Source organism: Mauremys reevesii, linkage group 11 (genome assembly GCF_016161935.1).
Source record: "Mauremys reevesii isolate NIE-2019 linkage group 11, ASM1616193v1, whole genome shotgun sequence".
NCBI lineage: Eukaryota > Metazoa > Chordata > Testudines > Geoemydidae > Mauremys > Mauremys reevesii.
The window spans coordinates 16,331,977-16,359,960 of NC_052633.1; the positions used below are offsets into that span (position 1 = coordinate 16,331,977).

Consider the following 27,984-nt stretch of genomic DNA (forward strand, 5'->3'; position numbering starts at 1 on the left):
GGCAGGACTTTTTCCCAGACAGGAAGATCACAGTAGGGGATGTCGAAATGCCCACTGTGATCCTCTGCCTTGGCTCATGAAACCCTATACAGGAAGCTTGACAGGAGCAAGGACCGGTTCAACTACAGGCTGAGCCGGTGCAGAATGACTGTGGAGTGTGCTTTGCTGGAGATGTCTGTATGGGAAGCTAGACTTGGGGAAAGCAGCATCCCGCGGTTATATGCGCTTGCTGTACCCTCCATAATATTTGTGAAGGGAAGGGTGAAACATTCAGTGAGGCATGGACCACCGAGGTTCAAGTCCTGGAGGCTGAATATGCACAGCCAGAGAGCAGGGCTAATAGAGAGGCCCAGCACAGGGCTACAAGGATTAGGGATGCCTTGAGGGAAGAATTTGAGGCTGAAAGCCAACAGTAATGTTTGCTGCCTTGCATGGGAGTGAATTGCACTGCTTACACTGTTATTCTATTATCCATAATAATAATATGATTTGCAGTGCCTCTTTCTTTACTGGGCTAAGGTATCTTTCACTATCTGCTATAATAAAGACTGTTTTCAAAGCCAAGAATTGTTTTATTGAAAAGAAAAACTTCCTTGACAGACAGACAGACACACAACATTTCATGAACACAAGAGGGCAGGGGTGTGGGTTGGTGAACTGTACAGTCACAAGTTTGCATATGTCCTGTCTGGATTGCTGTTTAATGAATCCTGCACTTCAGGGTGCATATACTGCATGGTGATGGGGTTGAGTGCAGAGGGTAAGGGTGGTGGTAGGTATCAGGGCTGGTTGGTGAACGACAGGTGTTGGAGGCAGCTGGTGGTGGTAAGAACCTGAATTCTGGGAAAGGCGGTTTGAGCTGACATTGGGGCACAAGGCAAGGCGGGTGGGGAGTAGCACGGTAGTGCTCTGCTTGCATAGTGACTCTATAGAGTCCGCTTGGCGACAGGATGCTTTCCTCTTGGCCACTGCATTTCTCTTGCGGATCCTGCTTTCCTTCTCTCCACTCCTTCAAGTCTTTACTCTCGAGCAGAGTGATGAAGAACAGTTTTCAGCATGTCCTCTTTGCTCTTTCGGGATTTTTTCAAATTTTGAAGCCTCTGTGATGTTGAACAAATGTGAATTCCAGTAGTAAAGGTCACTGTATAAACAAATAAATGACAAAATTTTACAAGGGCAGCATTGTATCAACTATCTCAAGACAAGAATTGTAACACTGAGGAGTTCTCACTTTAGCATTCTTTTCCCCACACGCATAACACAACAGAAGCCACGAAATGGTGAGTGAGGGGTGCTTATATAGGGAGAAGTGGGGCTTGAGTGATAGAGGGAGCTGGTTGCTTGGGTAATCTGGAGTGCTAGAGGGGTTGAGTGAAGATGCAGCTGCAGGGTGATCTTATCTCCTATCTCTTCACTAAAGAGTCTCCCAAAATTTTTCACAGGAGTTAATCCTGGAAGATGTCTCAGTCACTAGGGAACAGCGGGAGGCTCTTTAGAGCAATGTGGATTCCGCCCGGGACCCTATGCGGCTTGCCTGTGTTCAGAAATGGTCCCCACCACTGGCAGCAGAGTGGCGCGGACGCGTCACCGTCACTGGGACAAGGGACACAGTAGCTCTGCCTATAAACCTGCGCAGGCATATTGCCCACGCTCTGGATGAAGCTTTGCTGAGATAACTGAAGCAGATTCGTGATAGACCACATCAACGGGCTATTCCACATCTAGAGGCTGGCATGCATGCAGCCATAACCCCCTTCCTCTCCAGAAACATTTCCACCCAGAAAATAATAACCCGCTCCTCTGCTTGTCCTTCTGCAACTGCTGGCTGTTGCGTCCTGGCTTGAGAAGAGCTCCTGGCTGCATGCCTCCAGGGACTCTGGGGTGTCTTCCCCATCCCAGGAGCTTCACTCTCTCCCCGCCGCCTCCTCCGCCTCCGCCTCCTCCTCCTGTCCCCAGCCTGCTCAGAAGTGTCCATCGTTATCCTGGGATTGGCAGTGGGGTCACCCCAAGTATCTCGTCCATCTCCTGTAACGGCAGGTCGTGGGGCAGCTCCGGATCGCCGATTCCCCTTTGTAATAGGCACTCCGCAGCTCTTTAACTTTCACCCTGCATTGTAGTGCCCCGATCATGGCCCCTATCCAGCATGGCCCTTGATATCTGCTCAAAGATATCGTAATTCGCGCAACTGTGCCTGCACAGATTCCTCACCCCAAACACTGATGAGGTCCATCAGCTCGCCATTGCTCCATGCTGGGGCTCGTTTGCCACGTGGAGGCATGGTCACCTGGAAAGATTAACTGATTGCACTCCACACCTGGCTGCAGCAAACAGGAAGGAGATTTTTAAAATTCCATTTAAAGGGCGGGTCACCTGAGGCAAGAGCAGTAGAGTGCAAACTGATGAGCAGAGTGGCTGAACAGGAATTCTGGGATACCTCCTTATTCCCTGGAGGACAATTAAAGCGCTGGTGAGTGTCCACACCTGCTGAGCAGCGCTGGATCACCAGCGCTGCACTCCTTATACCCCTGCCGGGATGGGTTTTCAGCCAGCGCTGCAACCAGGGAGTTGCAGCGCTGGTTGTGCCCTGCACGTGTGGACGGGGTGTAATTGCAGCGCTGGAAAGCCTCCACCAGCGCTGCAACTTGTAAGTGTAGCCAAGCCCTTTCTGCGGTGGTTACACCGCACTGGGTCGAAGGGAGAAACTCTCCTGTTGACTTACCTTATGCTTCTCGTTCCGTTGGAGTACCGGAGTTGACGGGAGAGTGATCGGCGATCCATTTAGCGGGTCTTCTCTAGACCCTCTAAATTGACCCCTGGTGGATCGATCGCTGCAGCGTCAATCCACCGGTAAGTGGAGACAAGCCCTTAGATTTGTAACTTAGATGTTCTGTTATGAGGGTCACAAGGCTGTAATTAGGTTTCAGTTGCTGTTTTCACTTTCAGTCGCACTTTTGTGGGATTCACTCATTTTCTCTCATTCTTGCGCCCAAGTGTTGCAACTCATGGTACCTATGATCATCTAGACTCTTTGGTGCCTGTGTTATAGATGTGAAGGTAAGAAGAGAATGGCAGCTCTAACTCAGAAGCCTAATTTTCTTTGGTGTTGCATGTCAGTTTTTGAGCATTCAACTGGTTTTACTAGCAAATTGAATTGGATTCTTCGTGTTTAGAAAGAGGCACGTGGCAGCTTTTGTGGCCATCATCAGTGGCATGTGGAAGAAAAGGAGGTGTTTGGGGCTGGCTGAAAATGTGGTCACAAGTGTCCCAAAGGACCAAATTCTGCTCTCAGCTGTCCCAGTGCATAGCCATTGAAATCAATGGGATTGCACTGGTGTAACGCAGAACAGAATTTGGACCTTCGTACTGTTTTAGCTTTTTATAAAATTTAGGGGAGAAAACAAGCAATGAACTGATCTACAGTTGATGGCAAAAATAAGTTGTTCTTTTTTCAGTGGCCCCTTCATTAAATAGTTGAAAGGCAAAGTGAGTTTGTTCATGTGTCCTGATTTGGGTGTGGCGTTGTTTTTGCCACAGCCTGGCCTTTCTGCTTCCTACATAAGAGCTCGGGCTCTTTGGAGGAACCAGAGTGACAGCTGTCATCTGGCTCAGCACTTCTCAACTAGGGGTCCGAGGCCCCCTGGGGGCCATGAGCAGGTTTCAGGGGGTCCCCCAAGCAGAGCCGGTATTAGACTCACTGGAGCCCAGAGCAGAAAGCCGACGTCACACTGCCCCGAGCCCCACCATCCAGGGCTGAAGCCAAATCCTGAGCAGCTGAGCTTCGCAGAGTTTTATACAGGGGGGCTGGAACAATTTGTATAGTGGAGGTGAGAGCCATTGAACCAAATTGTAAACCCTGTATATGATGGAAACCACTTCAAGCCAGGGGGTGCGGCTGCACCCCTAGTTCTGGCACCTCTGCTTTTATATGCAGAAAAACAGCTGTTGTGGCACAGTTGGGCCAGGGAGTTTTTATAGCATGTTGGGGGGGGGCTCAGAAAGAAAAAGGTTGAGAACCCCTGATCTAGCTCAGTGATTCCCAACCTTTCCAGGCTACGGGAGCTCTTTCAGGAGTTCGATTTGTGTTGCGTACCCCAAGTTTCACCTCACTTAATGACTTGTTTACAAAACCAGACATACAAATAGAAAAGTGCCACCCCCACATTATTACCAAAAAATGGGTGACCTTCTCTTTTTCACCATATAATTATAAAATAAATCAGTTGGAATATAACTATTGTACTTACATTTCAGTGTATAGTACACAGAGCAGTATAAACAAGTCATTGTGTGAAATTTTAGTTTGTACTGACTTTGCTAGTGCTTTTTATGTAGCCTGTTCTAAAACTAGGCAAATATCTAGATGAGTTGATGTACCCCCTGGAAGACCTCTGCATACCCCCAGTACACGTACCCCTGGTTGAGAACCACTGATCTGGCCCTTTCAGACCCAGCTAGACTTCAGCTTTCGAGGGCTATAGATTTATGCACAGTCTCATGTCAGCTGAGGCAGAGGAAAGTCTCATTCCAAAATATTCTCCTTTGTTTTGAGTTGGAATTTGTGCAGGACGGGTCCTTGTTAGTATCTAAGAAAAAGAGGGGGAAGCACAAGGGACCCCTCTTAAAGGACTGGTGTTTCTCTTTGGTCCGCTTGTTTGCTCACCGTTCATTTTTGTCAGTCCTTGAGCAAACAGAGTGAATACCTGGATTATGCACTCATCTGGGTTTGAATACACATATATTACATACCCTCCTCTCACTAATCAGCATGACACATTCCTTTGTTGGCAAATGGTTCCAAAACAAACACAATCAGTTCACTTAATTAGCAGGTCTGTGGGCCGTGCTTGGCAGTCTTCTGACATCCGGTTCAACAATACAGAACAACAGTTTGCTGTCTTAGCCGTGCTGGAGGGGAGGACTTACGAAGTTCTAAGCTTTTTAAGGGTATTTCCTTTCTGCGGCTTCTCTTGGGAGGTGGCCGTCCTGTGCAGAGTGTAATGAGGCCATAGTCCAGAAGCAGCAAAATACAAATTGGCCAATCATATTGGAAGCCTCTTTCCATTTACGTTTGATTTCCCTGTCCTGGTTCCCCTCCTCTATAGCTATCCTTTATCTAAGTAAGTGCTCATCAAGGACCTTTCTAAACGTCATAGGCTCTGCTTCCTTTGGGAGTTCTTTAAATAATTAGAAATGTATTGAAAGCCCAATCAGTCATTTTAAACTCCTGGGGCGAGATCCTCAGCTGGTATAATCACAACACCACTGGCTTGACTGAAGCTATGACAATTTACGCCAGCTCAGGATCTGCCTTCTCTTTTATTGCTTGGAGTTAAAATTTATTCCAGGCTTAAGTTTAGGGCAAACAACTCATCATCTCCTTTTAGGTTGTTAATTTATTGGCCAACATGTCTCAAAGTAGGCTTTAATGTCCCTGATTGTAAATGGGTTTTCAGAGTTTTGTCAGTACCCGGTCACTATACATTGATATAGTCTGCTATTGCTTACTCAGCTCTGGGGTAGAAAGTTTATTTCTCTTAATCCTGAAATAAAATAAAATAAATAAATCCGAAATGAAAACATAACATCCTTGTAGATGTAAAATTGTCTGTAATAATTATGCTTATTTGTATTACAACCCAGAACAACCTTTTAAAACGTCAGGGATGTAAATCTCATGAATTACTTGGGAAAATTTCATCGATTCAGAAATTGAATTAAATGGTTAATTTGTGTCCGATTCTGCCACCCTTACGTTGAGTTGCACCTTACTCCATAAGTAGTCTTATTAGGACTTCACCCAGAGTCATTACTCACCATGAGTAGGATTGTCCTTTGTAAGGGTTTTCTCTCTTTCTACTTAGATAAAATGTTATGTCTTATGCTTAAGGTTAAGTTTAATGCTACCCAATGAATAAGGCCCTGATCTTGCCAGCACTTTTTATTGTTTGGAGGGTCAAAAGAAACTAGGTATGATGATTTTACTACTGTGAGTCGTCTCCTTGCGTTCAGTAGGTCAAGTCACTCGCTTGTTAGATGACTTTGTATTTTGGTGAAATATGTTTTTGTATCTATATTTTAGAACTGTTGGGCACCACGTTCAGAACCACTCTCATCTCCCTTCCTACTCCCTTCTGCGTCTTGATCTGCATCCCTGATCACTCTTCTTTCCGAGACCAAATACCACTTACCTTTCTACCTCCCGTCGCAGATCTTCCCACACACTCCTTCCCCTAGTGCAGAGCCACTCCTCAGGCCATGCACCCAATCCATCTGTCCCCACTTCCCAGAAAATACCCCCCCGACATAATAATAATAATAATTAATAATAAATTAATAACCCCTAGCTCGGGCATAGCGCCTTTCAGCCAAAGAGCTTTAAGAGCTTCACAGAGGAGGTCTTTACCATACTGGGGAAACTACCATCCTAGCAGCTCCGCTCTCTTTAAATCTTCCCCATCTCTGGGCTTGCAATACCGCCAGCCCCAGGGGTCAAACATCATCAGGTTGCCCTTAACAATGATGAGATTATATTTTCTGCATCATAAAGGTTGTGTGCTTTTTCTTTGGCTTCTGGTTTTTGAGTGCAGTGGCTCTACGCCTGCTGACGCCAGCCGAGGGACTGGCTCGACGTTTTTAATTTTTGTAAATACATTTTCAAGGCTGCTTTTCAGATTTCCTGAGCACTCGGTCTGACCCCCAAATCTGTCCCGTTACTCTCATCCTCAGCTTTAGACCTGCAGAATCCAGCTCCGGCTGACACTTACCCCTTAATGCTCCCCGTTGAGTGCAAATCTGGAAATATAAATAGATGAGTGGGACATAAAACACCCTGGAAACCCACCGGCATTAAATGTAGACATAACTAAGGGGAAGTTAAAGACAGGCTTGCTGCCTTAACCAAGAGCAACAGAAGAAATAGCCCTCAGAGCTGCAGAATTTCTTTACCTTACCCACTTTGCTTGAGCCTGTTGTTATGTTAATAAATGCCATTAATTCAGTAGCTCAACACACCTGTCATTCAGAAACATCAGCGTGTTAAAGCAAAGTGCTTTCCCTGCTGCTGAGCCCACTTCCATAGGAGACGCGGAGGTGAACGTTGTTTTGTAGCTGGCTATGCTCAGGCACGCAGCAGGCAGGATTCCCCGCGGCTTTGCACCCTGCATGGTAGTTTGCACCTGTGCAGAGTGGCTGTACAACATTGCCAGCTGGGAACAGCGGGGCGTTGCAGTCAGGCCCAGTGGCGCAAATCACTTGCTGTGGTGTAAATTAGGAGTAATTCTAGGGAAGTCTTATGGATTGTTCCTGGTTCAAGCAAGATCAGAATCAGCCCCAGTGTTTGTCTTCTTATATGGCTCCAGTGCTAATTTTAAACTATCATATATTGTGTGCTCCATACAATTGAGCCTGATGCAGCACCACTTGTACAGGTGAGAAAATCATACTCACATGGATCCCAGTTCTGCCATTCTAATGCTGAGTAGGCCCTTGCCATACCAGTGCTCCGATAGAAATCAAAGGGAGCACTCGTGTGTTATAGCCACTGTTTTTCTTTCGTCTTATAATTCGATTGTGCACTCTTTGGGGTAGAGACTGTGTTCTGTGTTTGCACGGCACCTCGCACAATTGGGTTAGCTCCCCTAGGTGCTACCACAGCAGCTTATACCAATGTAGGAGGTGCAGAATCAGGCTCTGTTTAATTTGGTTTATTCACAGGTTCCATGGGTTTTGGAACTGGCCAGCATGCATCTGTGCTTCGGGTTTGCTGTCAGAGTAAACTGTTCAGTGAATCCACATGACTGGACACACATTGCTAGCCCCTTCCTTCACTTTCTGCAACTATCAAACTGGGATGATAATTGCCTACCTCACATGGGACAGTCTAAGGATTAAGCAGTTGTTTGTACTGTTCTTGAGCCTCAGAGTGCATTCAACCCAGAATATTATCTCTAAGCAGGAAGCATGAACACACTAAGAGCAGCCCTCATTGGATGATTGTGTGTATACTAACGAGGGCCATAATTATAATTTGTTGCACTGCAATCAGTATTTAGTGTGGGTAATTCCAGAATATGATATCTGGGCATAGGCTTAATAACCTAGAATGGGTGCATAGGTCCAGATATAGTGTTCTGCTCCTTACATGCTGTATTCTACGTAGCAGATGCATATTTTTTAAAGCAGGCCTGAAGTACTGTATTTGGACATGAAGTTTTCAAACAATGCATAACAATTTTTCTCCTGTCCATGCCAAGCTGCCTGGTTGAGAGAGTAAGAGTGTTGCAAAAAGCAAAGGGAGGAGGGCACTATTCTGCCAAGCGCCTCATGCAAGGGAAAACCTTTGCCTATATTAGTGCCAAGTCTCTTCCATTCATTTACTGTATTCGAGCCCGTTTTCCTCTCCAGCATGCGTCTGGGACTGGTTCCCAGGCAACTGTAACAACGTTGCTGCACATGTGCATCAGGCATTAATTGCCTTTGGGGGCTTTTTGTTTTGAAAGTGAATGCAAACTAGTATGTTTCCTTTTCTTTCAGTTCTGTTAACCTCTCTGAGAGTTTTGTGGGGTGCCCATGTGTTACCCGCAGCTGAGCGGTTCTGACAGCTCGCCCACGCACACACCCAGAACAAGATCACAAATTGGTTGTCTTCTCTAGCCAAGGCTCGTTTAAGCTGCAGTGTTTCGCTATGTGGGTTTTTCCATAGCTGGGCTACAGCTGTATAGCTGAGTATGCGAGATGCAAAATACACATAGGGCACTGTTTAGAAAATACAATGAATTGTCCACGTTCTCTTGCTTTCACTCCCTGTCTCTGTGTGAATTTCACCTACAGAGTTCTGGACAAGGAGTTCTGGACCCAATCCTGCAATCCCTAATTCACACATGGAGTCCCATTGATTTCAAGGGATTACTCATCTGAGTAAGGGGTTTCAAGATCTGGCACAGAGTAGATTGTTCTTTGTATGACAAAATAAAAGTCAGCGGCTAGAATTACACCAGAGAAAGGATGGTCTTGTCGCTCCGCACTGGAGTGATGATACTCAGGAGGTCTGAGTTCATTTCCCATCTCTGCCACAGGCTTCCTGTGTCACCTTGAGCAACTCTCTTCATCTCCCTGTGGCATCTGTAAAATGGGGATTTCACCCACCCCTTGTCTGGCTTGTCTACTTAAATTATAAGCTCTTTGGGGCAAGGACTGTCTCTGATTGTATGTTTGCCCAGCACCTAGCACAGGGGTTCTCAGACGCTTTTTTGCTGGGTCCCCCTTTGAAAATATTTCAGGCTGTGATGATTCCCCCCCCCCCCCCAAAAAAAAGTGATAGCAAATTACTCTACATACTCAAAGGAGCACGAAATGACGTATGTAATCATTATTCCTGCAGTCAAAGGCAGTGAAGCCTTTCAAAAAGTGTAAAGTAGGGTAACCGTATTTCAAGTTTCCAACTAAAGGACACTGCTGGAGGGCGGAGTACAGTAATACCAGACCATGCCACCCTTACTTCTGCGCTGCTGCTGGTGACGGCGCTGCCTTCAGTGCTGGGCACCCGGCCAGCAGCTGTCATTCTCCAGTCGCCCAGCTCTGAAGGCAGCGGCTTCACCAGCAGCAGTGCAGAAGTAAGGGTGGCAATACCGTACCATTTTGTCTGCAATTGTCTTGAGACTCCTTTTGGGTTCAGGGCCCTTAGTTTGAGAAATGCTGATCTAGACACTTCTGCGATCCAAAGAATAGTAATAAAAATCCTTATGATTACATTTTCATGTTCTTTATGCTGAATGAGCATAGAGCCCATGGAAAAAATAATATGTGATCATGTGGTTGAAGACTGTATCATAATGCGTACGCACAAGGGGGGGGCTGAATGAAGGGTGCACAGGCAACCGTACTTCTGATATTTCCTAACTTTTGAGTGCTTGGCTTTGCAATCTTATTGTTCTTTTAATGTGGCATTGGGGGCAATAGGTCATAATTAATAATAATAGTATCAATATAGTGCATAACAAAGTCTGGTTTTGGTTTGGGGATTTTGTTCTTTCTCTGTTATACTTTGTAACGGAACAAAGATTATTTAGAGAACAGACTAATTCTCTGTGGTCCTATACACTGATGCAAACCAGCAACCCCGAAGAAAATATACCTAAATCATAAAATACCCTGAAGTTTCCACAGACACTGAATTGGCCATAAAAGAGCATGAAAGGAGATAAAATACCAGAAGGAGATAAAGCTATTTTAGATGCCCTCTTAAAAGGCTGAGAGTCAGTATGAAAACAACATGCTACATTCACAAGCTCTTCAAAAGATGTTTGAAGAATAGGAAGGTATCATTATTAATGTGGAACACTGCGACATCATTCATAACAAAGGAAACATGAAAGGCCTGAATAACTACAGACTCATCAGCTTATTGTCAATAGTATACAGAACTCTCACAAAAGATGCAGGGACTTACGGCCTTCAACCATGAAAGAAGTCAGGATTCAGAAATAGTATCTCAAATATGGATCACCTATGACAATGAGTAAGGTTAAGGAACAGACACCCAAGTGCGGCAAACTGTTGCAGATGGTCTTTTGTGGACTGCAAAACATACTTTGTCTCTATGGAAATAAGAGCACTTTAGGAGCACTGGAAGACAAAAACAGCAGAACAGGCATATGTGAGAATCTTGAAATATGCATCTAGAAACAGCAGCAACGTTCAGATTTGAAAAGTTGAGAGGCTATGGGCACGTCTACATTTGAGTTGGGAGGTGTGATTCCCAGCTTGTGTAGACATACCTGCACTAGATCTGCTCAAGCTTTGTGCCTAAAATAGCAGTGTGTCCACAGCAGCATGGGCTTAGCCACCCGTGTACGTAGCCAGGGGGTCAAGTGGGGTTGTATTCAGGTGGGGTCACCAGGAGTTAGGTGCTTAACTGCCATTTGTGCCTTTGAAAATCTCCCCCAAAGTCACCATAGGCCAAGTTTTCAGAAGTGCTCAGTCCCATCTGGACACCTGAGCAAGTGAAGAGATTTTCAAAAGAGCTTCCGTGACATGTTGGGAGTTGAACACACATGAAAATCTGACCCCAGTTGTGGGTATGGAGCAAGTCTAGCTTTATGTCAACAAAAGTCACTTCCAGCCTGCCAAAGACTTTTGGAAACCTGGATTGGGAAGAGTAGGAACACCAAGGAAATTGGAGAGTAATTGAACAGTCTTAGATTGATGGATGGCATTCTCTTTTTGACTAAGAACCTTGCCACAAGGCTTACCAAGCTGTTTTTGATGTTCATTGTGTAGATTCTGCTGATTCAAATTGTAGGTATGGTCAGCAAAATGAGGCGATGTTGACTAGTCCATGCTGTACACTCTGTACACTCAAATGATGGTGATTGCATTTACCGACAGCCATAGCATGGAGTCAGAACTCAGGCACCCATCTGTCACAAGGTGAAGACAAATCAAAACACAACCACTGCTGGTACTAACTTGACTGACAGAATGGCATCAGTGCCAATACATAAAGATCACGTGACAGTGTCCAGGTGAAAATGATACCTGTTAAAAAAAAATATGTGCATATTATGATGATGAAATAAGGTAAAAAGTTACAGCACGTCACAACCAATGAAAATTCAGTAACAAAAAACAAAATGCTAAAATTACCTTATGACTGTAAACTCCACCAATGTTACAAACATCGCATTAGGAACCAAAGGAGCCATGTTACCTTTAATTGAATTATTTTGTGTCTCTGGCCATTGCAACAAATGCTATCAGAACATTTCGCCGCACCAAATAATGTTACGTAATGGTGGGAGACTATGTAGGAAGGATAGATGTTTTGTGTACCACTTGTAGTAGTGTAGTGCCATCATTGATAAGTAATAGCCAAGCATTGAAAGCATTAACCAGCATCTTTGCAAATCCCTGAGACAGGCCCAGATTCTTGCAATCAGACTTGTGCAGGTGGACCTAACACCTGCATGGAGCTGCCTTGAGGTCGGTGGGCTCTGTCCACCTGTGTGGATCTGATTTCAAGATCCAGGCGTCTGTGCACTATAATGCTTGGACATAGTGAGACGGAGCTAACAGCCCTGTAATGACTTCCTTGCATTTTGTTGGGTCACATGATCACCTTAGCAGTTCTTTCAGGACTAAGTTATGGGAATTTTGTTCCAGGGAACATCTTTTCATCTAAAGATGGAAAGTGCAGCATGTTATTCCTGAAACCCTTTTAATATTTGCCCAGCAAGAACTGAGGAAAATCAGGGCCCGGCTGATGTACTGGTATTTACTGCCCCGTGGGAGACCCGAATCTGATTTCTGGTGCTGTGCTCTTGCCCCCATGGGAAATACTGCAGAAGCAGGCAGTGCATGCTACTCCTGGGGAAGAGGGAGTGTTTTGTGTTCCTCGGCAGTCAGCCTCCATCTCAGGGGGTTGCATAAAGAGCAGTATAGTCTGCGAAGTCGCATGCACTCTTCTGTGAGGAGGGGTAGCCGTGATGCGGTTCTCCAAGGCTGTATGAAGGGACTGCTCCACACTCCAGCATGAAGATCCCTTAGGATGAGAGGGGCAGGGATAGAGCTATAAACGTTGAGCCCAAATTCCCCAGGAATATAAAATAACTGGCTGACCACGAGCAGAAGAATTGACCCCCCCTGTGAGAGAGGCTTTCTCACACACACTCACCGAGTCTCTGACTCTCATCCATGTACCCAGAATTGCTTGCATAGAAGTCTGATTTTGTTCTTCTATTCTGTCTTCTTCAAAGCAAAACGTCTCTCTTGTTGTTTACTTTTTGTGGATCCCAACAATGCCTGTTGTATTTGTCCAAGGCACTACAAAAGGATCTGAGGAGAGGAGCACAAATTATATATATATAATTGAGGGTGGTTTGAAAAAGGGATGTTGTTTCAGATGCGGATGAGAAACACCCTCTCTTCTAACACAGGTGCTGCCCATTGCCCTTATAAAATACAGCTGCAACGGATCCAGATTCCAGCCTGTCTGTATGCTGGTGAGCTGGGGGTAAAGGGTGGACGGGGAGAGGGAAGAGGGAAATTTTGTTTCATGAATCCAAATTTTAGGCAGTGCTGTAGCCAGGATGTGAGCTGTACGCATGAGAGTGTATTTGAAAGTTTAATTGGTGAGATGTTACAGTCGGTAGCTTCTGATATGTATAAGTTAGGTTTGACTTTTAGAGTTCAGTTCAAGTTCCCGGCTCACTCTTGGTTCATTGTTGAGCTGCTGTCCCCCTCAGTTACTAGATCGTGTTCAAGTTGTGGGGAACTTGCTTATGCATAAGGCTGAGCCATTTCACTTGCGGCTGTATTTTCCTGAATTTTAACATTATTTGAAGGCTCCCACAGCATGGGAATCGTGTATTACAGCTAGAAAGAAACAGTAAATATGACTGCAAAGGTTCCTTCAGCTGTACAGCGCCTCAATCATCGATTGCCTTTAACAGTAAACAATACAACTTAGAAACTAGTACAGAATCGGCTGTGGACTCAGTGCCCAGTGTGTAAAGCAGGGCTGATGTTTCAGAGCATTGCAAATCTCTCGGGATACAGGCTGCCATGTTTAGTAGTGTGCTCTGGGCCAAATGTAATCAGGAGCACCTGCAAACCCCAAATTACATTAACCAATTATGGGAAATAACCCGCAAGCACTTATCCATGATTCCTGCTCTTAGGACTCTGCCTCATGGACTTAGAGAAGGTAGAAAGATGTTCTAATTGTTAAACACGAATGTGTATCTCTTGACAAATCTGTGTCCGTATGTTGTCCAAATTTCTGTATGCCAGGAGATGATCGCACGAAAACATTGTCAAGAGGAATCACTGGCCCAGCAGCCATTCATGTTTTTGATGTATGCTGGTAAATTAGATTTCAATATGAAAAAAGAAGCAATGTGACTGAAATATTCACACAAGGGATCTGCTTTTCTGTCATGGTTGGAAGATCCATGGTAGTGAAGCATGGTCACTCAGTTGATATTGGTAACTATTGGTAGGTTGCTTTCATTTGTATATGGTACTCTGGGATGCTGAAAATCATCTTTTGTATTCTAAGGTACAGTGGGCCTAATTCTGATCTCTCAGCTGTTTTGCCTGAGGGAACTCACTCGCTTTCGGTGGAGTAACTCTTTTACATCACTGCAGAGCAGGGCCAGCTCCAGGGTTTTTGCCGTCCCAAGCAGCAAAAAAGAAAAAAAAAAAGCTGCAATCGCGATCTGCAGCTCTACTGCTGCTGCTTCAGTCTTTGGTGGCAATTCGGCGGCAGGTCCTTCGCTCCGAGAGAGAGTGAGGGACCCGCCGCTGAATTGCCACCGAAGACCCAGACGTGCCGCCCCTCACCGTTGGCCGCCCCAGGCAGCTGCTTGTTGGGCTGGTGCCTGGAGCCGGCCTTGCTGCAGAGCGAACTCAGCATCAGCCTCAATCAGCGTCCCAGGAGTTTCTGTGGCAATGCTAAACTAGGCATATGCGTTGGAGGGAAACAGAAGCATCGTCTAGCCTGGCTCCTGCATGAAGCCGGAGTAGCAGTGGGCAGCCATGTTTGCCTGCAGCAACTAGAGTTCTTTTGAGTACAGTGTTATTGTGCTCAGCCTGCTGTTGGGGCAGAAAGCACATGGGCATTTGTGAGAGAAGCTGAGAAATGGGCTTTCAAGGTTGGCATCGTTGGGAGAGCAAACGGAGCAATTGGTGAAGGCCTTTGGGGTACTTAGGGATCAAAGAGAAGACCAAGAGTCCTGGATCTGGATTGTGTCACTGCTGCTCACACTCCCACATAAGTGCAGTAAGCTCTTCGGGCCAGGGACCATCTTTCTAGTCTGTGGTTGTGCCATACCTAAGCACTGTGCGGCCCTGTTCTGGGCTTGCCACAGTCCAAATAAGAAATCAGAATAACGGGAAATTTCTTTCCACTCCAGTTTTTGGGGGAACTGAGAGCCGTTAGTTAATTTCACCAATGATCCTCATCTGAGCGCGTTGCTGAATTACAAAGCGTTTGACAAATGAATTTGTTTAAATTTTGAAATCTGTAATCCTTTTTTTTTATTTCCCCCTCCGTTAATGACCTTTGGATGGCAAGAGCAGGTGCGGTCGGCTCCTCTGTACTCCGTCAGGCATCCATTTCAACAGCAGGGCCTGATAAGTTTTGTCACTTCCCCGAGTGCTGGGGAGAATTATCAAGAGGGGAAAGGGAGTGGCACTGAATGAACACAAAATTACACTCATCATCAATCATTAGCCTCTAGCAACGTTCAGAGAATTGTAAATCACTGACTAACCAGGGAGAATTAGCTTGATAAAATCACCATTAGTGTCAGTTTGGAATGATTTAAAGTTTTAAAGGGCATGGCTGCTTTCTCTCTCTCTCTCTCTCTCTCATTCATTTGTATCTGTGCAGATGTGTAATATACATGTGTGTGTGCATGCATGCGTGTCTACATGACCCTAGCCAGCAAAAGCACATGCTTAACTTGAAGCATGGGAGAACTCCCACTGAAGTCGATGGGACATCAAGCTTAAGTGCTTTGTTGGATATGGGTTGTAATTCTCTCTCTCTCAGAGAATGAGGGGGTGGAGCTTGGGGCCAGGTAACATCATCCTTAGCGGGAGCCTGGGGCACATCCTCACCTGCCACAGGGCTGGGAGGAGGACCAGGGGAGACTTATAGGGGCACATCCTCATCTGGTTTAAATTGTCATAGCTCCATTGACATCAGTCAAACTATGACAATTTACACCAGATGAGGATGTGCCCCTATAATCTCCCCTGGTCCGTCTCCCAGCCCAGTGGCAGGTGAAAGTTGGACAGAGCTTTATACCCACGGTTTAAAGTGCAGTCAGGAGCTGAGAGGCACATGAGGAAAGGGATCTTTGTGCCTGGACTTCCCCCAGTGGTGCCAACCCCATTATTCAGAAATCATGAGCTGGCTCTAAAAAACCATCTGATTGGCTTGTTTTTAAATAAATTTATGGTTTTTCTTGTTTGTCTCCTGGTTTCTCAGCCGTTAGGGTGCCACTCACTTCCCATTTTCAAGCTTTTCTCCACAATCTTGGGAGCTAGAAACTTACTCCTTTTCAAAGGAAACCTGAGACTTCCACGCAATCACCTGACTCCAGCAGCTGGGGATTAAAGAAAACACCAAACAGCACAAGATTTGTGATGAAATCATGAAAATTGACCACACCTCTAAATTTAAAAAATGAATTGCCTTAAGAACTCATATTGTACTCTTGTCTTCATTATTTAATACACCCACTTCATCTAAGATTATATACCTCTATCCCTTTTCTCATTCGGCCACAAAGCTGCAGCTATCAAGCCCATGACGTGTTTGTCCCTGCGGCTGGCTACTTGCACTGAAAAGATGAGAATTTAAAATTGCTTAGCTCCATAATTATTGTAATGTTGCACAGCTCTTAAATTAACATGCTCCACAGCAGTACCTAATTCAGAATTAGTGTGTTGATGTCATTGTCTCTGAATGGTTAAATAACAAACCACTCATTTTGCTGGGTCGTTGGATTCTTCTAAATTATCATATCACATTTAAAAAAAGAAAAACACTGTTGTAATGGAGGGTGAGACCAGAAGGGACCATTACAATCCTGTAGTCTGAGCTGCTGCATAACACAGGCCAAAGAATAATACCCAGTAACTTTCTGTGTTCCCTTTGTACTTGGTTGAATATCTTAGTTTTCTTCTGTGGTAGAAGTGGACAGCAGTGTTATTCTTCACAGAACAGCTGGCCACTGCAGTGGAATTCCAGTGAGAAAATGTCATAATTCCATTGTCCTGAGCTCTGAAATATGCATTAACAGAAGTGGAGACAATCACTTTGAGTGTGCAAACTAAAGCAGAAAACTTGCCTTTTATAAAAGAGCAATGAGAGAACACAATCTCTCTCTAACAGATAAATATACTTATTCCCTCATGAGCCTTGACATTGACACTTAAAAAGATGAACACTCGTCACGGTAATAATTAACAGAGCAGAAATCATAGGGCAGATATACATGGGTGCATTGATTTCAATAGAGCTGCGTCCGTTTTTTACAGCAGCTGAGAATCTTGCCCCTGTGTGTACTGTGTAGTATAGCCTTTTGCTTCCTAATATTATTATTATTTATTTATTTGTATTATCATAGCTCCCAGTCATGGGCCAGGACCCTCTTTTCCTGGACAGACACAGAACAGAGACAGGCCCTGCCCCAAAGAGCTTGCAATCGAAGCATAAGACAAGAGACAACAGGTGGATACAGACAGATGGGGGAGCACAAGGAACCAATGAGACCGTATTGGTCAGCATGACAGGCTGTGCTCTCAGCACACCACCGCCTAACTATTGTCACGTTTTGTGTAGGCACCATGGCAAAGGAGAGCCATGAGCAGGGAATTGAAGGAGAAGCAGATGTTTACGGGGAGCTCCTCCCAAGCGTGCGGGGCAGCATGGGAGAAAGCATGAAGGTGCTTGTTGGACAATGTAACAAGTGAACGATGGAAGCTGGTGTAAAGGGCCGATCGGAAGCAGGAGCTGACCCTTCCCTACTGAATGAGAGAGAGGTCAGGAAGGGCCTGGAAAATGTAGACAAGTAGCTTATGTTTGATATGATGAAGAGGGAGCCAGTGAAAGAACGTAAAGAGAGGGGTGATGTGGTCAAAGCAATGGGCTGGGGAAATGGCCAGGAATGGCTCTGAGTGGGAAAAGATTGCATTTGTCAAGGCCAGAGGAGAGGAGGTTGCTGAGTTCGAGACATGAGATGATGAGAGCCTGGACAAGAGTTTGAGCTGTGTGGATGGATAGGAAAGATCGAGTCTTAGGGATGTGAAGCAGAAAGAATCTGCACGATTTAGATGTGAGGAAAGGCCTAAGCGACCAGAACTTTCCCAGCAAGCGTTTGCTGGCCACGTCTCCTGTTATAATCAGTTGCATGCTATCGGTCATCATGTCTCTTTCATTAACAGCACTAATTGGTGTTTGCAGGTGCGAAAGCTGTGGCGCTGTCTTCCACTCGGAGTGCAAAGTGAAGTCTGTCCCGTGCCCCAGATGTGTGCGCAAAGAGCTGCAGAAGAAGCAGAAGTCCTTCTGGAGGAGACTGAATATGGACGAGAGCCTGGAAGAGTCTTGCACCATGTTCGAGCTGTCCTATCAGCACACATGACTTCCGTTAGGCCCTGGCTGATCAGAAGAGATCGTTTTCTACAGTCACCAGTTCAAGCCGCTTCTCAGCTAGTCAGGCAGCAACCTGATTGCAAAGCCTTGGCCTGACCCTCATCCTGATTATTGCTTAGCACTGGCCAAAAGGGCCATGAAACCTGGATGGCTTTAGAATATCAACAGCCAAATTGCATTTTGCAGTGAAGTTGAACCACTAGATCTCATGCGAAATGTGGCTTGCTTGAAATGTTTTCAGTCAAGCCCATTAAATGCTCAACCTTTTGTTTTCCACCTCAGGAGAAGATTTTCCTTAAGGCAGAAAAGATTTCCTGCCACGACCACATGGCTGTTATTTTTGTTGTTCTTCGGTCAGAAACAGTGAATCATCGGCTTATTTAAGTCTATTATTTTTATTAGTCTTGGCTGAGGCTCTGGTGAAATGTTTTTCAGGAGCCGAGAAAGTAGCAATGGTACCGTGCCCACCTGCTTCATCTGACGCAGATGCATGGATCATTTTTCTAATGGCTTTGGGCTTTTTTTTGTCCCTCCACCCAAAGAAAAAAGAGCTTTTCATGTCCGATTTTATTCAGGATGTTTTCAAACGTAATACCAAGGAGAATTCCTTTAGGTGTGTGTCTATATTTATAGCCATCCCAGCAGAATACTATATGAGCAACAGAGGACTAATTGCTATTTTTGGCTGGGGTGGCAATACTATTCTTGCCCTGTTACTGGAGCATCAGACCTTCTGCCTGCCGCTGCTGTCTACGCAAGCCTCTGTTAACGGGATGTTAGTTCAAATCCCCGGTCCGTTCACATTCACAGCCATTTTAAACCACCAGCTCGTTTTGTTTTTTAGCTCACCTTATATTAATGAGCAGTGCTTTATCTGTAGGGGTGATAAACATGCTTCCCTCACGTGAATCTGCTAGAGCTACAGGAAAAGATTTCTTCTGCCTTTAATATATATGTGTGTGTGTGTGTGTGTGTATAGTGTATGTGTGCAAAATTTCCCTAATCATGAAACATATTTCATCTTTTTCCTGCATCCTTCTTGTGCATTTTGTGTGCTGCACTGGCCCCTGGCAGCATTATGCAGGTCCAGAGGGTCTTTAGTACTTCAATAGGAACTTAGCAGGGGGAAAGGGCAGTTCTTGGAAGTGTGTTCTGCCCCACATACCTGGAATACGGGGAAGCAGGAAGCACAGTAAGTCATGTCTTCTGTGCAAATAGAATGTGTGATCAATTTGATTGGGAAAATGTGTATATTTCACCACTGACAAGGTCTTTCACCACCAGTGAGTCTTTGAGATCGTCTTCACTTGAATCCATTAAATATCTTGAGTTGTTCTCCGATCCCTACAGAAGTATGTATATTACATACATATGTACTCGTGTATATTTATAGAAAGCAAGTACAGTGTCAGGAGAAAAGTTCACAGACTTGTGTGCATGTGTATTTATTTATCGCTCCTCTCTAGCAGGTTTGCTAAATGGCAGGCCACCAACCTGTGCTTCTTAGATAATCGCCTAGCCAGTGAGCTTCTTCCCCTGCCACCACCCCCCGGCCACTCGGGTTTGGCCCAGATGCCCCTCCAGCATGATGGAGGGGTGGCAGGGCCAAATATGAGTGAGTGGCTTTGCAACCTGGCCCACAGGGTCACAGCGCCACTGAAATTATGACAGAGGGGCAGCTGCCCAGAAATCAGCTGCCCTGGGCAGCTGCCAACCGTCCCTATAGCTAGCGTGGTCTCTGTGCCTGGCCTAGAAACCTCATATGGTAGCTGTTGTATTTAAGGGAGCAACCAGAGCCCCTATCACCAGAAATTTGCATTAATTGCTGGAATGGTGTAAATAAAAGAGAAGAGGGTATAATACTCGTAGGAAGTGGTTGGCAGGCTAAAAATGTGTCCTCTCTTCTCTTCAAACACCAGTGTTTCAGTTTTCCAACCTTTGGAGGGTGGGGAGATAGCTGAACGTGTTGGGGGGTAACTATGCTTCCACAGTTTTTTGGTTGGTTTTCATTTTAATGAAGATAATGCTGTCTGGGTGCCCGACCTTGTAGTGAATTGCTTTTGGCCAAGGGAAGCATAGAGATTCCCTTGTTTAATGTACCTGCTGTCTGAAAATGAGCCATGCATCCTTACCACTGCACGACCCCTCCTCCCAACTCGATGGACTCTAGGTGAAATGCTTTAATGTCCGATATGGTCCCTAGTGCGTGCTCCGTGGGAGTCCTGCTGGCTCCATCATTTTGTGCTCGTGCACAAATGCAAACACCTGGGGAGATATGCTGGAATTATAGTCATACAAACAGGAAATGGAGTCGCATTGGTGACACAAACAATCCGGCCCCACTGTGTGTTTTCAGTGTGTGTCAGTTAGACCAGTCATGGGATAAAGCCACCAGCCTGGAAATGAACCTGATGTGGCTGGTGCAATTTTGAATTAATTTCAGACATAATGGCAGGTCACGCAAAAAATGCCATTTGCTGTTTCCAGACCATAACACATTAGAACACATGGTCGTTTATAGTGATGTTTCGCTCCCGGGCGTCAGAGCGCATTCGCACACCTTGTATGAGAGCAGAGGAGCTTTTCCGACTTCATTTGTTAACTTATTTGACATCCATGTGCAACATCGAAATGCACCAGTGCTTTGCTGGATATTTTGGGTTAAATTCTGGCATAATCCCATTGGAGTTATTCTGGATTTACATGAGTATTACTAAGAGCAGAACTTGGCCTGTTAACTTTAAGCTTTACAGCAAATGGAATAGCAAGTCTGATGTAAAGAGCAGATCTGAAGCAGCTGCCATCACCCCAACGGCAAACTCCACTAGCACATCACACTGAGTAAGAGCTGCTGCCAATACCAAAGGTTCATGTGAAGTGCTGTCATACTGCAGTTTTGGAAGGGACCTAATTCCTGGAATAGAGCCACATTCGCACCACTGGTAATAATTGGAGATATACCAATCTCCTAGAACTGAAAGGGACCTCCAAAGGTCATTGAGTCCAGCCCTCTGCCTTCACTAGCAGGACCAATTTTTTTTTTTCACCCCAGATCCCTAAGTGGCCACCTCAAGGATTGAGCTTACAACCCTGGGTTTAGCAGCCCAATGCTCAAACCACTGAGCTATCCCTCCACTGGAATGCTAGACCTAACTTCTTGTAGTGTGGAAGAAGCTTTCTTCTCGGGGGAAGTCTTACTCCTTTCTCCATAAGGAGTACCCAGTTCTACGTCAGCATGCGTGGCAAACTGCATCATGGATTGTGTCCTTCCAGCAGGCTCACTGATGAAGCACGATGAAGTGCTCAGTCCTGACTACAGGAGGAGTAGAATTGGGTCCGTATTAACTTTCAGCACTGCAAGGCGAAAGCATAACTTTAAAATTCTATTAGTAAAAAAACAAAACTGTTCCACTATTAAGTATACACTGACATCCACTGAAAAGGGGCTGATTTTCTGCAAGAACCCCGTCTACACAGGAAACAATCTGATGATGCATGATTTCCAACAAAATCTCCCCTTCCTGCTGCAGGGATGTCTTTGTTTTTGGGAGGGGGGTTCTCTGTAGTCTCTGCTATAGCAACATAGCTGCTGCTGTTGATCCAGGAGAACCATTCTTTGCCCATTCTGCCTGTCTCCTTAGACTTCTTACACATAGACAGGACTACCATCTGCTCTTTGTTTGGCGTAGAACACCAACGAAAAGGACACGGGATCATTCCCTGAAAAGAAAACCCCTTTCTCCCAGGAGTATATAACTCCTATTTTTGTGCTTGCGAAATTTGTGCAGAAACTTTTCATGGTGAATCAGAAGTAAAATGCCCTGACTTTTCTGCAACATGAAGAAAACACTCTTTCTGCTGCGCGGGAGAGGGTTATAGAAGATGTTCTTGATGATGCATCCAGTTAGCACTGTTATAAGCTTGTACAGAACTAATAGTCACCATAGATCTAGCGTGCTTTACTGAAACAGCTAGATTATAGCCTGATCCTTATGAATACTTTGAATCTTAGTTTAGTTAGCCTGAGACTAGTTTAACCTAGTACAGTTTGAAAAAAAATGTATGCAATTCTCTCCCCCTGCCTTATGGAGTAAAGACATAGCTAGAAAATGAAAGCTGCAGCTTTTTTATATTGTCGACCACTTGAACGAAATTTCCCAAATCTTGCTGGTCTTGATGGTGTGCACTTGAATCAGTCGGCGTCCTAATTTCTGCTGCAAAGTGCATGTCTCCAAGCAGCAGGTTTGGTTTTGACTGGTGTCTGTTCACAATTTTGCTCCTGTGACCTTAAGTTTTTAGTGCTGTTGTCACATATGAGAAACAAGGGATTTCCCAGTGGATGGGTTTCACCAGTTGTTGCGTTTTTTTCTCTTACATGCTTCTACGCCCTTCCTGCTCTTTGTCCGTCTCAACTGATGAGAGTTGATTTCTCCATCGTGTGACACAGTATCCAGACTGGCACATACCGGTCCAGCCTCCTTTCTCTGATGCGAGGAGCTCACAGTTGGGTTGGCTTCTGAACTATTTGAGCTAAGGCTCATTTGGCGAGAACTCCGGCCTTGATCACCCCTTGAAGAGTGGAGATTGAGAGAGCTGCTCGTGGCAAGTCTTTCTCTTAATATTTAATTTCAGTAGCTGTGTACACTCTAATGTACTGATGTCTTGCAAGTTAAAAAAAAAAAAGGGGGAAGTCTCATTAAAATTAAATGGGAACCTGAGAGCCTTCCGTTTGCTTTCTCCCTCTGGAACAGAACCTGTCTTTGGGAAGGTCACGTCCAGATTGCAGCTGACTGTTGGTACCTATAGAAGGGATTTAATTGACTAATCATTACAATCTTAGCTCTTGTGCCCTGCTGTAAGCTCTCTCTCTCTCTCTCTCTCTCTCTTTGTCTTCCTGAGCTCTCCAGCCAGACTTCCAGCTTCGTAGGCCATTGTATAGCTATTGAACCAGTGGAGTCTGGTGAGTCCATCTTCATAATTTGCCTTTCAATTCCCTCTCCCCAGTAGGAGTGCCTTACAGTACTGTATATTAGTGTCTTTGTTCCTGTGTCATGGTTCCTAAGGGAAGCTGCTATTTGATTAATTTGTAGATCTCAACTAAATCTTCTGTTAACATTCCCTCACGCTCCACCTCACCCCCGCAGGCTCCTCACAGACTGGATATATCAGCTCTGCATACATGCAAGCTCCATGTAAACCTTTCACTTTTGCTTAACTGGGTGCCTTAATTTCCAAAAGTGAAGGATCCCTGTCAGAAACGCTCTGTCACAATTGAAAAACACTTTGGGTTGGAGCTATCAACCCTGGCTCACATTGGCATCCACTTTACCAAGAACTGTAACAATGAGGTTTTGTAACTTCCTGCACTTTGGATGGGGATGTTTTGTCAGGGGAGGTAACTCTCTGTTTATTACCTGTGATCAGGAGAATTCCACAAGCGGGCTGCTCTTCACCAGACAATTAGGTGGTGTTAGAACATGAGCTTGAGGAGTCGTCTTGACCAAACACCTCTTTGTAGTGCAGCCCGGGACAAGTCATGTTTAACATTGTGCCAGCCGGTCTTTCTGGAACCATGGACTAGGCCAAGACCAGCTGGCACAGTGTCACACGTGACAGCCCGTCTATGCTGATGGACTGACGTTATCCGAGAAAGGCGGTTAAACTGCTTAAGTCCCGCCAAAGAAGCAGTAAGCCCTACCAATGTGTGCGCCAGCCTGGGGGAAAGCATGGCCACCTGGTGTGTCCTTTAAGCCCATTATCTAAACCACTAGCAGGAATCCCATTTAAAAATGGCGTTCTTGTCCCTGTAGCTGAGCAGAGAAGCTGTCGCATCCTGAGGTCACATATTGACTTCAAGTGCTGGTCTCCTCTCAGTCCCTAAGAAGGGCAGGCAGCACCCACATCACAGAGCCACCAAACATTCTGGCCCAGTCAGGAATCCCAAGAGAAACCCAGGACTAGAAAGCCAGAGTCATCGCTGGCCAGAACCAATGTGCAGTAGGGCAGTGGTTTGCAAACTTTTTTTCTGGCGACCCAGAACCAAGAAAATGGTTGATGCCCGCGACCCAACGGAGCTGGGGCTGAGGGCCTTGGGAGGGGCTCAGGGCTGGGGCAGGGGATTGGGGTGCAGGAGGGGGTCAGGGCTCTGGGTTGGGGGTGCAGGCTCTGGGTTGGGGCCAAGGATGAGGGGTTTGGGGTGCAGGAAGGGGATCCAGGTTTTGGGGGGGGCTCAGGGCTGGGGAAGGGGATTGGGGTGTGGGGTTAGGGCACAGGCTTACCTCGGGCAGCTCCTGGGCAGCAGCTCAGCAGGAACGCTAAGGCAGGCTTCCTGCCTGTCCTAGCACCACAGACCACGCTGCGCCCCAGGAGCGGCCAGCAACAGATCCGGCTCCTAGGTGGAGGCACACAAGTGACTCCATGTGGCTTTCTCCTGCAGGGCAGAGCTGGTGCTCGGGGTGGGGGCTGCACACAGAGCCCCATGGTCCCCCCACCTAGGAGCCGGACCTGCTGCTGACCACTTCCGAGGCACAGTGTGGTGTCAGAACAGATAGGAACTAGCCTGCCTTAGCCAAGCAGCACCACCAATGGGACTTTGAACGGCCCGGTGCTGACCAGAGCCGCTGTGACCCAGTGCCTGACATTCCAGTACTGGGTTGCGACCCACAGTTTGAAAACCACTGTATTAGTGGGGTGGCTTGATTCAGTTTAGCTTCAGGGCTCAGCTAAATGCAGGTTTACGCTGGTTTAACAAAAGGTATGATTTCAGACCCGTTCTGGTGACATTGGTGCAAAAGGCTGTGCAGATACTCAAACCAGTTTAAATCTGGCTTATGCCAATTTAGCATAAATCAGTCTCTTACCTTCTTACACTAAACCAAAATAAGAAACTTACGAAAAGAATTGAGAGCATTTACACAGGGCTCTGCACCAGTTCAACTAAATCAGTTTCAATACCAATTTCAGTTAAACTAAGACAACTTTCTTGGGTAGACAAGATCTAAGAAAAGCCAATGTGGGGAGGCTCCTACAGTCTGCATTAGCCTGAACCCACTCCCTCGTCCATGAGCTCCAAATTTACCTACAGTACTTAAGAACAGTGGATTTTACCGATGATGGTGTCTCTTGAGTTTGTACCGCCTTTTCATGGACAGTCATCGTGGTCTAGCTGCTAACCTGTATGTGACACAATTGTTGTGTTTTTTATTTTTGACAAGGATTTTTTTTAATTATCCACAACTGTTGACTCAATATCCTTAATTTATGATCAGCAAAGATAATAATGTTACGATTTAAGCTCAGTGAGTTGAATTATATGTTGACAGTGTACCTAGGAGGGGGTTATTTGTGACATAATTTCAGAGCACCAGTCCCTTGTGTATAAAGCTAAAGCTAAATAAACGGTTAAAAAAAAGTCTCCTTGGCACCATTTTTTCTTTTATTGATACACTGCAGCATGAGTAGGGCAGACTTAACATTGGGTGATTGTTCAGGCCTTAAATCTAGTCTACCTTCAAACCCTAGTGCACTGGGGAAAGTCCTCTAGATTCTAGCTAATAATACCGTAATATTTTGCTCTTCTTGGGTCAGATCCAATGCCATGGCTAAACTACAGAGACTATACCAGCATAGCTATGGCACCGTCTTTATGATGGCATAACCCTGTAGCATAGACACAGTCTATACCAAAGGACATGGTTTTTCCATCGCTGTAGGAACGCCACCTCTCTTCATGATGGTAGCCAGGGCGACAGAAGCATTCTTCCATCAACCCTAGCTGCATCTACAATGGAGATTAGGTTGCTATAGCTACATCACTGAGGGGTGTGGATTTTTCACACTCCTGAATGATGTAGCTATGTCAATCTACATTTTAATGGCCTTGAGCTCATTGAAGTCAATGGATTTCACTGGGCTTTGAGCTTTAGTCCCTCCCATCTGAGGATCTCAAAGCACTTTACAAATGATTAATGACTGGATTTTCTGATCTGATGAGCACCTACCACTCCTTTTGCAATTAATGAGAGCAGTGGCTGTTCAGCAACTTTGAAAACCAGGCCATAAATCTCTCACTGCCACCGTGAAGTAGAAAGACCACGTCTCCCACTACTGAAATGCAGCCACCTCTGGCTTGTCTGCCTTACAGAATGTTACCATGTTCAAAGACCGTTGTGAAGACGTCTTAGCTGACGTGACGCTGATAATGACTGAGCAGTCAGTATAGGCAAGGGCAAATAGTCTTCACCACTGAGTCAGCTGGTGTCATGATCAGACCCCGTCCTCACCTGTGCCTTACTGCTGTAGCCTTCTCTTGTGGGAGAGCCGGCCTTATGGAGAAATAAAGAGCAAGGTTTTGGAAAGGGGTGGCAGGAAACTTGAGTCCAAGGGTTTGTCAGAACGCAGTAATACACTGACCTTTCATCTTTGAAGACCTGGGTTCAAATCTTACTTTGGGGTCACAAGTGAGACCAAAGGTGATGATCACATTGGTGTGCACCACAGAGCACAATGAGCTGTCTCAGGCCAGGAGACATCCCTGGAATTGCCTCAGCTGTTGTGCATCAGCAAGAATGTGATGACTAAGCGTTTCTCAAATTTTAAAAGACCACATACATAAAAATGCCCAGTCCCTGGCTCTGTGGATGATGACAATGTTTTAATTTGCTCTGTTATGCTAAAGTGCACTTGGGTTCATTTCTGGAAATATAATGTTTAAAAATCTACAACCAGGCAAAGGTTAAATAAACTAGATCGGCCTTGGCGAGGTGTGGGAATTTGAAATAAACAAGGTGGAAGCCCGGATTGCTTACAACCCATTATGATGTCATGGGACTTGGGTGCTCTAGCATCCTTAGGCGCAGTAGCGAGACCAGGAATCTAATGACTATTCAACTACCCTGTCACCTCTAGATGTGGTCCCTCCAGGTCAAGGTTAAGGCAAGTTAACCTTGTGGGGAAGTTTTTAGTGCCACTTTCTCCGCTCTGTCTGGTCTGTGCATCCATGCCCCAGGGATGGGAAGCCAGAGCTTCTTGCAAGCACTAAATCCACTATTTAAAATGAAGGAAGAAAAAGATGATGAGAACATGAACAAGAAGGGAAGTGCCTCTAACGTCTACTGGTGACCCTTGTGTTGTCACGTCTTAGACCAGAGTGATCCCTCCCCCACCTCCTCCCACCCAATCCTTAAAAAAAAATCAATCAGGAGTGTAAACCCTCTACTCCTCAGGTGCCTTTGGACTTCATCCCCCCTGATGAAACCAGCTAAGATAAAGAGCAACAAGTTAATGTTTGACTGAAACCAAAGGAGCCACACCATGTAACCATGTTCCTGATAAGACCTCCTCTTACCTCCTTATTTGCCTTACAAGTGAGTGAGTTCTGTTTCTACAGCTTCTCCCCCCACACACACACACCCCTTTCCAGTCAATAGGATTAGCCGTTTTGGCTCATCACTAGGCATCAGTGGGAAGCAGAGAGCCGGATGGTTGGAAAGCAGCTTTTTCCCCATCAGGCTCTTTTTCATTTTATGAGCGTTTAAATGAACCACGTTGGCAAAAATTATATTCCAGCCTCTGTCAGGGGCCGTTTGGGGTAGGAGGCCTTGATTTCAGTTTGGGTCAATAACCTCATAGCTGTGATTTTTCCTGCCTCCTCCCACCCTGTGGTGCATAGTAAACACTTTGGAACTGCCTCCTTGCAGTAAAGTCCAACTACAGCAATAAAATCTTACCTTCCTGGCCCTTGTTTTCCTTGCAGATGGAATGAGCATGTACTTAACTGCTACCTCTATTAACCCGCTCTGGTAGCTTTGTCATCAGCCCAG

General features: G+C 45.6%; 1 protein-coding gene across 1 annotated transcript in view; it reads left to right on the plus strand.

Annotated features, from left to right (window-relative positions):
- The window catches only part of PLEKHM3 (pleckstrin homology domain containing M3), a 131,933-nt gene extending 111,716 nt beyond the window's left edge, over nucleotides 1-20,217 (plus strand). The window contains exon 8 of the mRNA XM_039495424.1: nucleotides 17,975-20,217. Within this exon, the coding sequence (XP_039351358.1) occupies nucleotides 17,975-18,152 (178 nt within the window). The 3' untranslated portion in view covers nucleotides 18,153-20,217. The remainder of the gene's footprint in view (nucleotides 1-17,974) is intronic.
- The last annotated feature ends 7,767 nt before the right edge of the window (nucleotides 20,218-27,984 follow it).